The sequence below is a fragment of the Thalia democratica genome, chromosome 8 (genome assembly GCF_965202585.1).
Source record: "Thalia democratica chromosome 8, ktThaDemo2.hap1.1, whole genome shotgun sequence".
NCBI classification, from domain to species: domain Eukaryota; kingdom Metazoa; phylum Chordata; class Thaliacea; order Salpida; family Salpidae; genus Thalia; species Thalia democratica.
This window is the reverse complement of record NC_139172.1, coordinates 16,607,561-16,621,723: the sequence shown is the minus strand read 5'-3', so window position 1 is coordinate 16,621,723 and position 14,163 is coordinate 16,607,561. Positions and strand designations below refer to the sequence as shown.

The window sequence follows — 14,163 nt, the reverse complement described above, 5'->3', positions numbered from 1 at the left end:
ATAGTTATTGCTTTGATTTTTATTAATTGCTTCCTGATGAACCTTTTAAACTTTCCAACTTAAATTATTTATATCATAAAAAATAAGCTTATTTTGAAATAGTAACTGTGAAATTCAACTTTAAGTATTATGTTAGATATGATAATACGAAAAATACTATCTTCAAAGTATATTGACCCCCTTATGTCTTATTCAAGTTATAAATGAGTAAATGTTTCAAATGACAATAGCTCAAATTTGCTAACAGCTAGGAAGCTAATTTTTTGTTCGGATCTTTTATTCGACTTAACATGCTTAAAAATAATTTACTAAGCTCTGCTAAATCTTAATTTATTATGGAAGCCGCTCTCAACATATGTTAAGTCTTTTTTTATAATACTTAGATACTTTTCTATTAATTAATTCTTTTTAATTTAATTAAGATTATTAGCAATGTATTAAAAATACTAACTATAAGTTACAGTATTTTATTTTTTTTTAATTCTAAAAACACATTTAAGTTTTAGTTTATTTTACCAAATTAATTTACTGAAACGGAAAAGTTATTCATTCATTTTGAATAAAACTCAAAATAGTTTAGCATTTTTTAATCAATTTTAAGTTGTAAAACTTCAGTTGATATTTTGTTAAGTACTTCAAATTAGTAAACGCATCATTTACTAACTGCACATTTAGGCAATATAGGTGTTTCATAAACAAAAATACAAAGCTTTGTAGTATTAGTTGGTTTTCCTAATACAAAAATTTAAAAATTGTTTATGCAATTTATATAATTTGGTATTAGTCTTTAGAAACTTGAGAGCAATTCCAAACAAATTTTCCGCTAATTAACTATGTGTGAAACTAATCCGTAGCAACGTAGTTCGCATCCACCCGAGGTCTTGCAAACTCAACAAATTCGTCAATTAGAACTGGCCAGGCTCCTGTTTATTAGAACATATACAAACATCGAATCAAAAAAGTATATTCCTAAAAAAGTTTTGTTTGTGTCTTATCAATAATATAATGCCTTCATAATTAGATTTAACAAAAATAATTGTAATCAACAACTTATTGGTTCGAAAATTTTGTTTTAAACTTAAATCAAACTATTACATTCAGATATTTTTAAGGCTTTTTTTTTGTTATCTATATATTTTAATTGAAACATTCATTTCACTAACTTAATATTACAACTTTTATTTAGTTATGATTTTACACAATATGTTATTCACTCATGACACACTTGTGTCATAACTTTTTTTCTATGCTTTTTGTTAAATTCAAATTCTGCTTCTTTATAATTTGGCTAATTTACAATTTAACATATAAAGTAAAATTTTAACCAATGCCTTTAAGTTTCCACGATCTTAATGTATTTGATATGATTATTTATTTTATTAATATATTATCTTCAGAAAATAAATATATAAAATGTTGTGTTTGGTTGTCTTTTATATGACAATAAATTTACAAACAAAGTTTGTAAAAACTTATCTATTAAGTTAAACTCCATTAATTCGTAAAATAAAAGTATGATTAAGTATTTTGACATTTACTAAGTGTTTTAAGTTTGCATAAATTCATTTATCACCTTTGATGCTTTAACTAAAAAACAGTATGCACGCTTTTGGAAGAAACAAAATAGTATGTTTGCATTTTTATACTATATCTCATTTAATTCAAACTTAATTTTAAAAACTTAAAATAAAATGATGGGATAATAAATCTTATGTCATGACTTTGATTAATTGTACTTTATTTGATTACAAATTAGCTGGAGTCAGTCTGATTTTAAATGCTAAGCTAGAAATTTTTAGTTTCGCAACTATCTAAGTAAACAAAAAATATATATTGATAATTGAGTTCTTTGAAATTTTTTACGGGTTGTCTGAATATCTTTCAAGTTTTTGAAAGTACAAGCTTTTTGTTCATTTTAGAATCAAATTAAATTTAAAGAAAAAAAAACTGTCTTAAATAGTATTAATATATTAAAAAGATACTGTAGCTACTTTAATTTATAGTAATAAAAATAAATAAAACATATAAGAAATTTGTTTTATTTGTATATGACAGATTTTTGTATCTAACTAAAATTTATTTTATTTTTAAATTTATTTATTTTACAATTAAAGCATTTAAAAAATTTGAAACTACTTTTGATTAAAACAATCCTTAGTTAAAGCATCTGAGTAAAAAGCATCAAACTAGTATGAAAATTTTCAACTAGCTTAAGATGTTAGGAGACTTTTTTTTATTTAACATTTATCTGAGTTTGTCTGAGTAAACTACAGCCCTATTTCATTAATACTTTTTTTTAGAAATGTTTTGTTTTACAAACAAAATACTTTGATAAGGTAGTTGTTTATTTCACATAGTTTTTACAATTTTTAGAAGAAATTAATTATTTTGCTACAAACCTTCTGCGTCATAGTTAGACATTCTTTCGTCAATTGTTTCAGAAAAATCTAGCAATAGATTCCATGTATCTCTCGGTATTGGTTTTTTAAAGTGTTTCTGTTAAATAAGTTCATTACTTCATGAATTTGTGTAAATGAAAATATTTAGTTTAAATTAGTTTTACAGATATGGTTATAAAATATTTATTGTAAGAAGTTTTTTAGAATAAAAAATAACAAATCAACTACTTTCCTTTTTTTCTTTTATAAAATTATTAATATTTAAACTTTACAAAAATACGTAATAATAGAAACTTAGCATAAAAACTAAGGCAATTTTTGATTGCAATCCAAAATCTTATTTATTTGTTTAAGTATTTAAATTTTTAATCTTGTAATTTACAAAAATAACAGTAAGTTATAGTTTAAATATTATTTAAATAATTTATAGTGTGTAGTAAGTAGTCAGGTAATACATAAGAACTAATGACGCAGTAACAAATTTAAAAATATTAATTATTCAATTTATTGAAAAAAATGAAATGTCGGAAATAATTAATTCATGAAGTTAAGATTTATTACAGTTTACCTTAATACTACATAAATCAAAACGCTAATAATTTAAGTTAAAACTTAGTTTTAACATTTTAAGATTGTATTATTATTTTTTTAAATGTTCATACTTTTATTAATTTAAAAATGTAAAAATTCAGGCTAACTACAATCTCACTAATGGTCAAACTTTATTTTAGAGCTGATAATAGGCAAACTGTATCTTATAACAGTATTATATTTACTTAATAAAATTTCTAATAAAACCGTCTAGTTAATATCATTATAGTATAGTAATTCAAGTGTATATACTTTATACTTTAAAACTTAAGTTTTATTTTTTATATCGTTTTAACTTATTCGACTATTATTGAAGAATTCAACTATATGATCATCAATGACATACTAAAAGTCAACCAATATATGAATTATAGAGTTACTAAGCTTCATTTTTCATTCTTTTTTATTAACTCATCCAAATTGTTTTATACTTGTTAAGTTTATTCTTTATCTATGTAATTAACGTTTATTGAAAGTATTTTATGAAGTCAGGTATTTTTTATTAATCATTTAATTATTGAAAAATTTTTCTGTGGTATATACCTGTTAATTACACAAATAACCTTAACTTTTATTTGGATATTGACTTTTTCAAAAACTTATTTTATTGACAAAAATTTCTTCAATCAAATTGTCAGTATAAATTTTTAACCTGAAAAAAAGTTTATGGTTACTTAATTATGACAAGTATCCGCATTTGTCAAAGATACAGGGTTCTATAACGCTTTAATATTAATATCAAAACTTATTGACTACCAACACATCTACTCACTTCTAAAAACTCGTTCCATAAATCAAGAAATCGAAATTTGTTTCTCAACAAAAGCTCCCAGTATGCCATGGCATACTCCAATTCTGGAAAAATGTTTTTTATTAATATATAGCTATAAGTTTCATATATAAACTTTTGGTAGGAACTTACCAGTAACCAATTTTAGGTTTATGTAACTTTCAACAATATTTAATTTTACTTTAACAAATTTGTTGTCGTTGATAATTATATAATCAGAAAAATATTCGATAAAAAACTCTTAAAACTACGTAAATATATTAGAAAAATACGTAAAAACAACTAAAATAGGACTTAAATATTTTATAGCGATGATTAAATTGTATAAAATAAATGATGTAACATACATAAGAGAATACAGACTAGAACCATTTTTTCGAACCCTAAAATTATATTGATTTAATTCGGGGTCGGCAAACTGCGGCCCGCAAAGGGTAAATCTGCGGCCCGCGAGCACATTTTTTCTTTGAACGGAATGCGGCTCGCGAAAGAAAAACATGCGGCCCGCGAGTATGTAAATATGTCCTGCTGAATAATAACATATTTTAAGCTTTTTTTAGGTTATTTGGTGTAATTTGATTATTTTAGTTTTACGTCCCTGTATAACATTTAGAAACGCTTAAAATTTTACAGCTTAGGCTTAAAGCTGTGAATAAAAAAACAGATTATTCCTGGAAACGTTTTTTATCCGTTTAGTTAGATAATAACTTTCTTTTTACAATAGCAACTGCTTAACTAAAACAAAGTTATACAAGTATACTTAGAAAAAGTTAGTTATGTAATACATACTTATTAAATAGATAAACTAAGTGCAAATATATTCCATTGTGTAAAAAAGTAATGCACTGAACATAACTAATATATCATTTTTTTTACTATTTAATTATGTGTTTAAAATGTACTTTTACACTTAAGTTTTTCTTATAGACGTTTTATCACCAAATATTATATTCGAGTGTGAAAAAGAACATTTGAAACAACATAATAATAAGACATAAGGTATATTAGAACATTTAATTTAGGTTTGCCATATTTTGATCTTTTTCACAAGTTTTCTATGCATTTTTAATTCAGTCCTATGCACACCAATGTACACAAACGCTCATTTTTGGAACCTTTTTTTACTAATACTTAACTTAATTTTTTGCATCGAAGCATAATTTATTATATTTATTTTTTCACTTAAGTCATATTTAAATGTGTAGAGACAAATTTCAAGCAAAATAAGATTAAAACATTAAAATAAAACTATTTTTGTTCAGAACACATTTTCCTTTAAAAGTAAATTTACTGGGCACTTTAAATTAATTTCTATGCAAACCAATGTACACAGATGCACACTTTCACGCCTTTAACTTATACTTACTTATATAAATTATACTTAATTTAGGTTAAATACAAGGTTAAACAGCATAGTTTTCTATTATAATAGTTTTTCACTTTTACTTTATTTAAGTGTGTACAGACACAATTCAAAAACAAAAAATAAACTAATTTAAATTAACAATTTTTCGGTTCAGAATTTTTTTAATTTTATATTAAGTTTGTTTTTTGTGCACACTAAATTAATTCCTATGTACTCTAAATTAATTTTTATGTACACTAACGTACACAGATGCTTATTATATTTAAGTGTGCACATAATTTTTTTAAACAAAGTAAGAACATTACATAAGGTAAAACAGTTTTTTATTCAGAACACATTGTTAATTTTTTCAAATTTAACTTTCAGTGCACACAACTTAATTTATATGTTTTTTAATGTACGTACACCGATGCTCACTTTTGAAAACAACTTTTTAACCAATACCAGGATTGCCACACACTTAAGAAACTCCCGATATTTTAAAATTTCTAAAAATATTAGGATGACTCAGGATATTACGAATATCTAAAAAAAAGCTTAGGATGCCAGTTTTGTTTTTTTATATATGCTTCAGATACTTTTCAGATTTCTTATCTCAGACCAGTTGTTTTCTCGATTTTATTTCTAGAATCATTTTTATATAACAACCTGATTTTATTGATATTGTAACGTAAAAAAAAAGTTTTTTAAAATTAAAAAAACAAATGACATTGGTCACTCAGAACTTTTTTTTGACTCAAAGAGTAGCAACCCTGTAATACTTTAGTTAGATTAAGTATAACTTTAGCATAATTATTTTATATAATTGTTCCTACATATTCAAGTGTGTATAAAACAATTTATGACATAAGTTAAAATAGTTTTTTGTTTAGCATACATTTTGGGTGCACGACTATACAAAATCAAACAATTTAAATTCCGATTTTTCAAATTCTAAAAAATAATAAATATACAAACAACATTTAAAAAACGTATGTAGGTCTAATTAATATATTTAAGCTTTTTTTTTCCTTTTGCAAATTATCTATTACTTAAAAGAGATATGGCTAAAATAAGTTTTTGAGTACATATAGTTATTTTTAAATATCTTAAAAACTACTTAAAATTTTGCAAAAAATAAAAATGTATGTAGATATTATTAAGATCTAAATATGTCTTTTTTTTAAATTTATACTACTTTTTAATTATGGTCTCCTAAATATTTTTTTTTTGTCGGAATATGAATTTTCCGAATTTGAATTGTCATGTAACCATACATTTTATTTAAATTTTTAATAATATTTCCTGCAAACTAATATAATTTTTATGCTTTGCACACTAAATACTTACATGCTCTTTTTTGGAACGAACATTTTAGTGTATACTTGATTTAGGTATGTAAAACTTATTAAGTCTATATATTGTTAATTAAAATAGTTTACACTTATTCTTTTTTAATTAGAAAATAGAGCAATAAATAATTACCATAATTCTCAATATTTTTTTTTACTTCATCAATGTCTAATTATTATAGTTTATACTTATTTTTTTTTTTAGAAACTTTCAATGCTAATTTTCTGATAATTAAACTTTGTGTTTTCGCTGTATATATTTATTTAATTATTAATATTTTTTTGTTACTACTTTATTTTCTGAATTAAAAAAAAAACTCAAGTGTTTCTGAAACTTCTATTTATACTACTTTGAATAAATCTTCGAATTGTCAAAAAAAAATTTCAAAACATTTTTATTAACTGTAGTTCATAAATTGTATTTTTTTCTAGTCCAGCTACATATTATGTAACTTTTTATGACAATTGTATTTTAGGCATTTATGCTTAGTTAACAGCAAGTCTTTCAAGTTTTAGCTTTTTCAAAGTGTAATCAACTTAGGCTTGTTTGATGTAACTCAGACATTTTTAGTTACATGACAATTCAAATTCGGACAACTCAAATTCCGACAATTCAAATTGTTAGAAAAATATTAAAAAGACTATATCTCAATAAGTAATAAAAATTTGAAAAAAATAAAAAATACATATGTAGATCTTATTAAGATCTACAAGGCATTTTTTTTTTAGAAAAATCTTAAACATTTTTTAAGATATTTTAATAATACTAAAAATAACTATGTTTTTTTACTTTATTTAAGCCATAACTAAAAAATATTTAACGTTTAGCAAAACGAAAAAAATGGCTTGTAGATATTATATCACCTACATTTGTATTTTTTATTTTTGACAAATGTACATTTCTTTTTTTTTTGTGGCCCATTCAAATTTCATTGAAGAATTTGAATTGTCGGAATTTGAATTGTCCGAATTTGAATAGTCGTGCACCCGACATTTTTAATAGCAACCATGAATAAGATCATACTAATTAATAATAAGGTTTTTTTCTTTAGTATTTAACCACTATTTATATTGAAAAATTTGTTTTAATTTCTTATAATACAAACAGGTATGAATTTATTTTAGTTAAATAGTTAAAATCTCACTAAATTTTTTTAAAGAGAGCAAGTTATTTAGTTCGCAAAGATTTTTTCAATAACTAATATTTAAAAATATTTATATAAAATTGGTTGTTAATATGAAAAATGTATAAAAGTGACCAATAAAAATGTTTTTTAAACTCTTTTTTTTTTTGAAAGTTAGGTGGTAACTAAAAAATATAACAACTAAATTTAAGTTAAAAAGCATTTTAAAGTTGACATTTTATCAAGTATATTATCGAATGTAAATATTAGTCCAATAATTATGTACAATTTTTAATATGCTATATATGTTGTAGCTTAACGTCATTTAATATTTTAAGTTAACAAAAGTAAAACTGTTTAGCTTTTGTGTGACTAAAAGTAAAACCAATAGATTATTCAAATGTCACTAAAACTAAAACTGCAGCCCGCGAGCAAGAGCTGCCTGCCTACCCCTGATCTAATTGTTTAATATTTTATTTTGGAAATCATCTAAATTTATATAGAAGCAATTATTAAATTTATTTTAATGTTAACTATTTTTTATATTTAAAACATATTGAAATCAAGTATCTAAGAAGCTAAATTTCATCAGTACTAATGCATCTAGTTGTTTATACATCAACTAAAATAAAGTTAACAGCACTACTTTAATACTGTACTAAAAGTTTTATGAATTTTATCAACAAAATTATATAATCTTACTGACATATGTCTATATAAAAGAGTGAAATAAAATGTATAAAAAATACAAATAGCTGTATGTAAGTGTGATTCATACGTTAATTTTTCCTAAAATGAAATAGTCTTGAATGTTTTGTTACTATTAATTCTTTCAGAAACTAACTTTAAATCTGCAAAGTATAACTTTATCCTATTATAAACCTTTACACATATTTTTACATTTTAATCTTTATACGTTGAATACTTTCAGTTGAATATTTAAAAGTCCTTATCCTAAACTAAAATTTATACTTTACTTTTATCAGTTTTTGGCAACTACTTTCTGACGATGTGCTAAACAAAATTAATTAATAAACCTTCTGAGCTTTCTAAAGAAGTAATTTGTATTTTAACTTTCTAATAAAATGAACAAACTTTCAAACCTAAACATTTTTGTGTTCCACTTTTAGCAAAATGGAACGTGAATTGATAAAGATCTTTAAATAATTCTGCACTTGTATTAACTTCATTAACAAGCGTTGGTAATTTATTTTTTAGTTTCTTTATGTCATCACATCTGCAATTAAAATTTATTAAATTAAAAAAAAAGTGAATCTAACTTTTAAAATAATGCCAAGTATTTGGAATAACAAATTTCTTTAATAAGAAATTTAAAGAATACAAATATATTTCTTGTATCAAAACTATTTGTGTAACAGACTTGTTGTTTTGACACAAAATGTTAATTTTAAACGTTCCAAATCAGTAATAACTCTCATAGTTATACAATTTACTTTAAACTTTATTAAGGTGTTTGCTATTGAAACACAAGATTTTAGCCAAATATATTTAATAAATACAGTTTCGAAATACATTTAGTATTAAAACTGCCACTCTTTTCATTAAATATGACAAATAAAATCAAATTCCTAATGATTATAAACATTAAGTTTCAATTTTATAGTACTATAACAACTATTCGTCTTAAATTGATTTTTTTTTGTTAATTAAACAAACTTAATTCATGCTCTAACTTAACTGTGTTTCGAATTTGAGTGAAATAAAAAATAAGATATTTAAAAAACAAAGTTCTACATTAGCTTGTCGTGTATTTGGTGTTTAAATTTGCTAAAAAGAATTTTTTAATATTAATAAAGCTTAGCCTTATTTTAGCCGATGCCTGATAGGTAAATTTATTGTTGTTAATTTGAAATATAAACAAAGTTAAGTAAGCTAATCATTTATATTTAACAGTGTCATTGTAACAAACGGTGCTAAAAAGAACACTTTTAATATGTTAAAAGTTTCAAACCAGTGTTAGTTTATACTGTACATAGATAAAGTATAAAAAAGCTTAACATGTATGAATTATCAATACTAACAAACCCGAGATTAGACATTCCATTGACAAATTCTTCATATGTAAAAACACACTGTGTTTTTGCTTTGAATTTCCAAGCAATTATAAGAACAGTTAAACTGGATGGGTCTAAATTTAAATCTTCGCAGAATTTGGTGATACCTTCTGGTCCAATTTTTGTTGATTCATCTAAATCTGTAAGTATTTAATAAAAAAAATAAAAATAAATATACTCAAAGCTTTGTATTTTTTATGAACTTTATATAATATTTTTAAAGTTTTAGGATATAGGAGGTAGATCCAACAACCTTTAAACATGTAGAAAGCTACAAGCATAATTATATGCTAACTATGGATAAGTTTTTAAACAGTTTATGTATCTCAAAGAACTTTAAAAAGTAAGTTTTGTAAAAAATTCGAAGCTTTGTATAAAGTTATATTAGCTTCAAATCTTTAACTTTTAAATACTAGAATTACGTTTTTTTACTGAACTACTACTATATTTAATCATTTAATAAATGTAACTATATAAGTGTGTTTTAATTTAGAAAATATTATACTTTGATTATCAAACATTTTATATAAGTACTTTTTCCAAATGATTTCACAAAAATTGTAGAAAAATATTACGAAATTAAACAGTTATTAAAGTTTTACTACAAAAAATTATCATAAACTTCTAAGTGCATACTTTTTTTAATCCATATAAGACTAGTAGTTTAGAAACTACAAAAGCTGTTTTCTGCTTCCTAAAAGTTTTGATGTAAATTTCATTTTCAAAACCATATAGCACAGCTAGTCATGTTTAAAAAAACATTTTTACCAATAATACTCATACAAAATTCAAAAACTATAATCATTTTTTAAAATATGTTTATTTATTACACTACTTAAAGAGCTTGCAAATTAATATTTTATAAATCAATATAAGTAAGATGAAGTTATTTATCTTATAAATCAAACATAACTTTGAAGCTAAACAATTTCAAAACTGAATAAAGCTCAACATTTCAGGTTGCGTGCACAATTTTTTTTTTTAATTTAGCCTGATACTTCACAATTTTGACCGATTTAGCCTGTTGTTAACCTTCCTCTAATGTTTTTGTTTTGAGTACGCACTTCTTATTAAATACGCATTTATGTGACTAAAATTTATGAGACTGAAAACTCTCTATTAAGCAGCTGCTGTGTTCAGAATGTGTTAGTCTTGTTATTAACTTCAATAACTTTTAATAAACAAACAGTAAAACATATTATTAATAAACTGCTATGAATTTTAGTCTAAAGTGCATTTGGTATGGAGTTTATAATTTAGGAACTAACATTAAATTATCTAAGCTTTAAAAATATAGCTGATGTAAACAAATTCAAACCAACAGCTAAATTGTTAAATTCAACTTTTAGGTTACATGAATGTTCAAATTAGGTCAATTAAAATTCCTATAGTTTAAATTCTTAAATTTCATTTAAACAAGCTATTTCTCTAAATATAAACTGAAGTTGAGAAAATTAAAAATAGGTACCTAAGATGTGATTAAAAAGAATATGATTATGAAAAAAATATATATATAATATTTTTATAGGAATACTTAGTTCTAATCATTATAAATATGATGGTGAGAAAAAACTCAAAAAAAAAAAAGTTTTAACAAAAAATTGAGTTTTGCTTTAAAAATCAGAATTTAGATAGTTGGAATTTGAATTATTGAAACTTGAATTGTTGTGCACCCCAACTGTAATATTTAAGCTGTTCAATTCTTAACTTTCATAATTATGAAGTATATAATCTACTCAAAACAAGATAAAATTGGTACTTAAATTTTTATTAGAAACTCAAAAAGTTTAAAGCATTTGTTTGAACAAATACTGACTGATTTTGTCTTTAAAAACTAAATTTATATTTAGAAATAAATTCACATCTCAATTTGATCTTTAAAAAATTCTAAAAATTTTTATTCAAGAGTTTTCAAGCATTTGAAATGAGAAAAATTAATATTCTCAAATTTTTGAATAAAAAAACTGATTTAGCCTGATGTTTTTCAACTTTTTATAAAAAAACCGATTTAGCCTGATGCGCACAAACCCTGAACTTTGGTTCTCTAAAAAACTTATGAAAAAGTAACTTAACCTTTGTAACTCTGATATAGTTTTTCAATTTTTTTGGCATTTATAGTGGCAGGTTGCCTAGTAGTATACATGTGGAGGTTATTAAAGTAATGATCTGATGCGTATTCTAACTTCCAATTAAAACTTGTTAACACTTGAATTGCTATCCTTTGACTACAGTTTGTCAGTGACATAAACTGATTTGTTTTATCACGTTGACTTTGTTTCAATTTGTGCTGTGCAAATTTTATTTTTAATTCGTTATTTAACTAACTCTCTAATTTATCACCAAGTACTGTAAGAGTTTAGGATGTTTTAGTATTTCAAAAAAGTATTATGAATTTTTTTTTCTAATACTTACTAATATAAAAATGTACTTATTTGACTTAGGTTAGTGTTTAATTTTTAATATTTTAAGTTAAATATTTTCAACTTAATTAATTTTTATAAAAGAAAACTTTTTATAAAATTTAAGATAAGTATTACTGTGAAAAAAAATATATGGTCTAGAAATATTATTTCAAGTATTATTAACAAAAGTATTTTTTGACAAAACTTTAACTACAAACAACTACAATGTGTCATAATTTTTTTATTTAACTAAAGAACTCACTTACCATTATTTTTTGTTCAATTCAGCCTAATAGGAGTTTCAACTATTTTTACAATGATTAATTTATAGATCTACAATAGTAAAATTTTAAAACATGTGAAAATCTAATATATTTTTATTAAATTTTTATAGTTTAATTTTTTAAATTATACAACCATATATTTTTAAGTTACTAATACATCAAAAGCTTTCTTACAAATCATCTTCAAAGTTTTGGAATGTGGGGATAATACTGTAAATTATTTAAAATTTGATAGCCTTGAAAAAATAAATATAAAATTTATATCATTTCTGGGTAAACAGCTTTGTGTAAAAAGTAATAAATCTTATTAAACAATTTATACTAAACCTAAAACTATAAATCCAATACTGGTCATTATTTATTAGTTATTATTATTTTTAATTTGATTTAGATTAAAACACTTTAATATAATTGAGAGTAAGTCTTACTAAGATATATTTCCTTTTAATTAGGAGACCTTGTACTCCTTATTTTAAATTTATAACTCAGAGTAAAATATAGATACTTTCAAGAACATAAATACCAAAAATACAGTTGCATAAAACTAGTGATCTACAAAATCTGAAAAAACTCCTCCGTTTTTGTCAAGTTTTGGATTTAGAATTTGGATCAGTATTTTAAAAAGATCTTTATTTGTCTAACTAATAAGAAAGGGTATTTTGTAGAAACAAACGGTCGAAGATTTTAGAAATTAACTACACCAAATCTAACACAAAAACCCCCTGAAATACACAAGTTATAAGCAAATCATCAAGCACAAATAAATACACAGTACTTGATATTCTTAAATAGTAATTGACCTATCTTGTAAAGCCTTGCATACATTTTTGTACCTTTATAGTGCATAGAAGTTACAAAAATAAAAAAATTTAAGGTGAATTTCAACTTGCATCTTATTGGCATTTGCTTAATTGGGTCTTTTAAGTGTTCATGAAGTTTTTTATTCGTAAAGGTTAAGTACTTTTAGTAATAGTACCTTAGTATGCTTTTCCAGTTTTTTACAACAAGGTTGATTAAAATCAAAACCCATTAGCCAGTAACTGTTATTTAACTTTAACCAGACTACAACTCGTTGAAGCAAAAAGTTAGCCTGAGTAAAACTAGCCTGAATCAACTCAAGTGTTGAAAAAAACTAAATAAATATAAAACAGTTAAAGCCAAATGCTGAAAAATTATAACGATGCTTAAATGGATAAAAATAAACAAAAAGACAAATCACAGTTAGTTAGAAAAAGAAGATTTAAAGTCCTAAAAACTAGCTAAAAATCCAGGAAAAACATACAACTTAGCCTGAGTTTTTTCAAAACTCTAAATTAGCCTGAGTTGCCTGAATGTGTTGCAATCCTGGATTAACTATTAGGTGAATTTTGATAATAAGAAAACAAAAAGTTTATTACAAGTGTAATTTAGCATTATTTTTTTGAAAATTTTATACTATGCTGGTCAAGCTGAGTCCAAATTTTTATAAAAAGATAGGGATCAAGCCAATCACAACATAAAACACATATCTAAAAATAAAACGAGTAAGGCAACTTATTTACTAGTAATGTTAATTGAACTTAAACTTATATTTAGAACTACAGTAAATTTTGGCACATACAGAGATCCACTAAAATTGCAAAAAAAAATTATATGGAAATCCATAAAATATGGCAAATTTATAGAGAATTTATCAAAAACAAACAATAAATTAAAACGCTACTAACATACTTCAAGGTACATAAAAAGACATGTCATCAACCATTTATAAGCACTGTCTTAATAAGAAACTAACAAAAATTTGAGGATTTTTGAGCTTTTA

At 23.4% G+C, this 14,163-nt stretch overlaps 1 protein-coding gene across 1 annotated transcript; it reads right to left on the bottom strand.

The window, feature by feature from the left end:
• Positions 1–535: 535 nt before the first annotated feature.
• Positions 536–12,413, bottom strand: LOC145841954 (DCN1-like protein 1). Its single transcript, XM_082949268.1, has 7 exons — positions 12,345–12,413; positions 11,750–11,963; positions 9,648–9,816; positions 8,705–8,838; positions 3,763–3,845; positions 2,400–2,496; positions 536–923 (listed from the first exon to the last, which is right to left on the bottom strand). The coding sequence occupies exons 1-7, from the start codon at positions 12,345–12,347 to the stop codon at positions 844–846; spliced, it is 780 nt and encodes a 259-aa protein (XP_082805394.1). The 5' UTR covers positions 12,348–12,413; the 3' UTR covers positions 536–843.
• Positions 12,414–14,163: the final 1,750 nt, after the last annotated feature.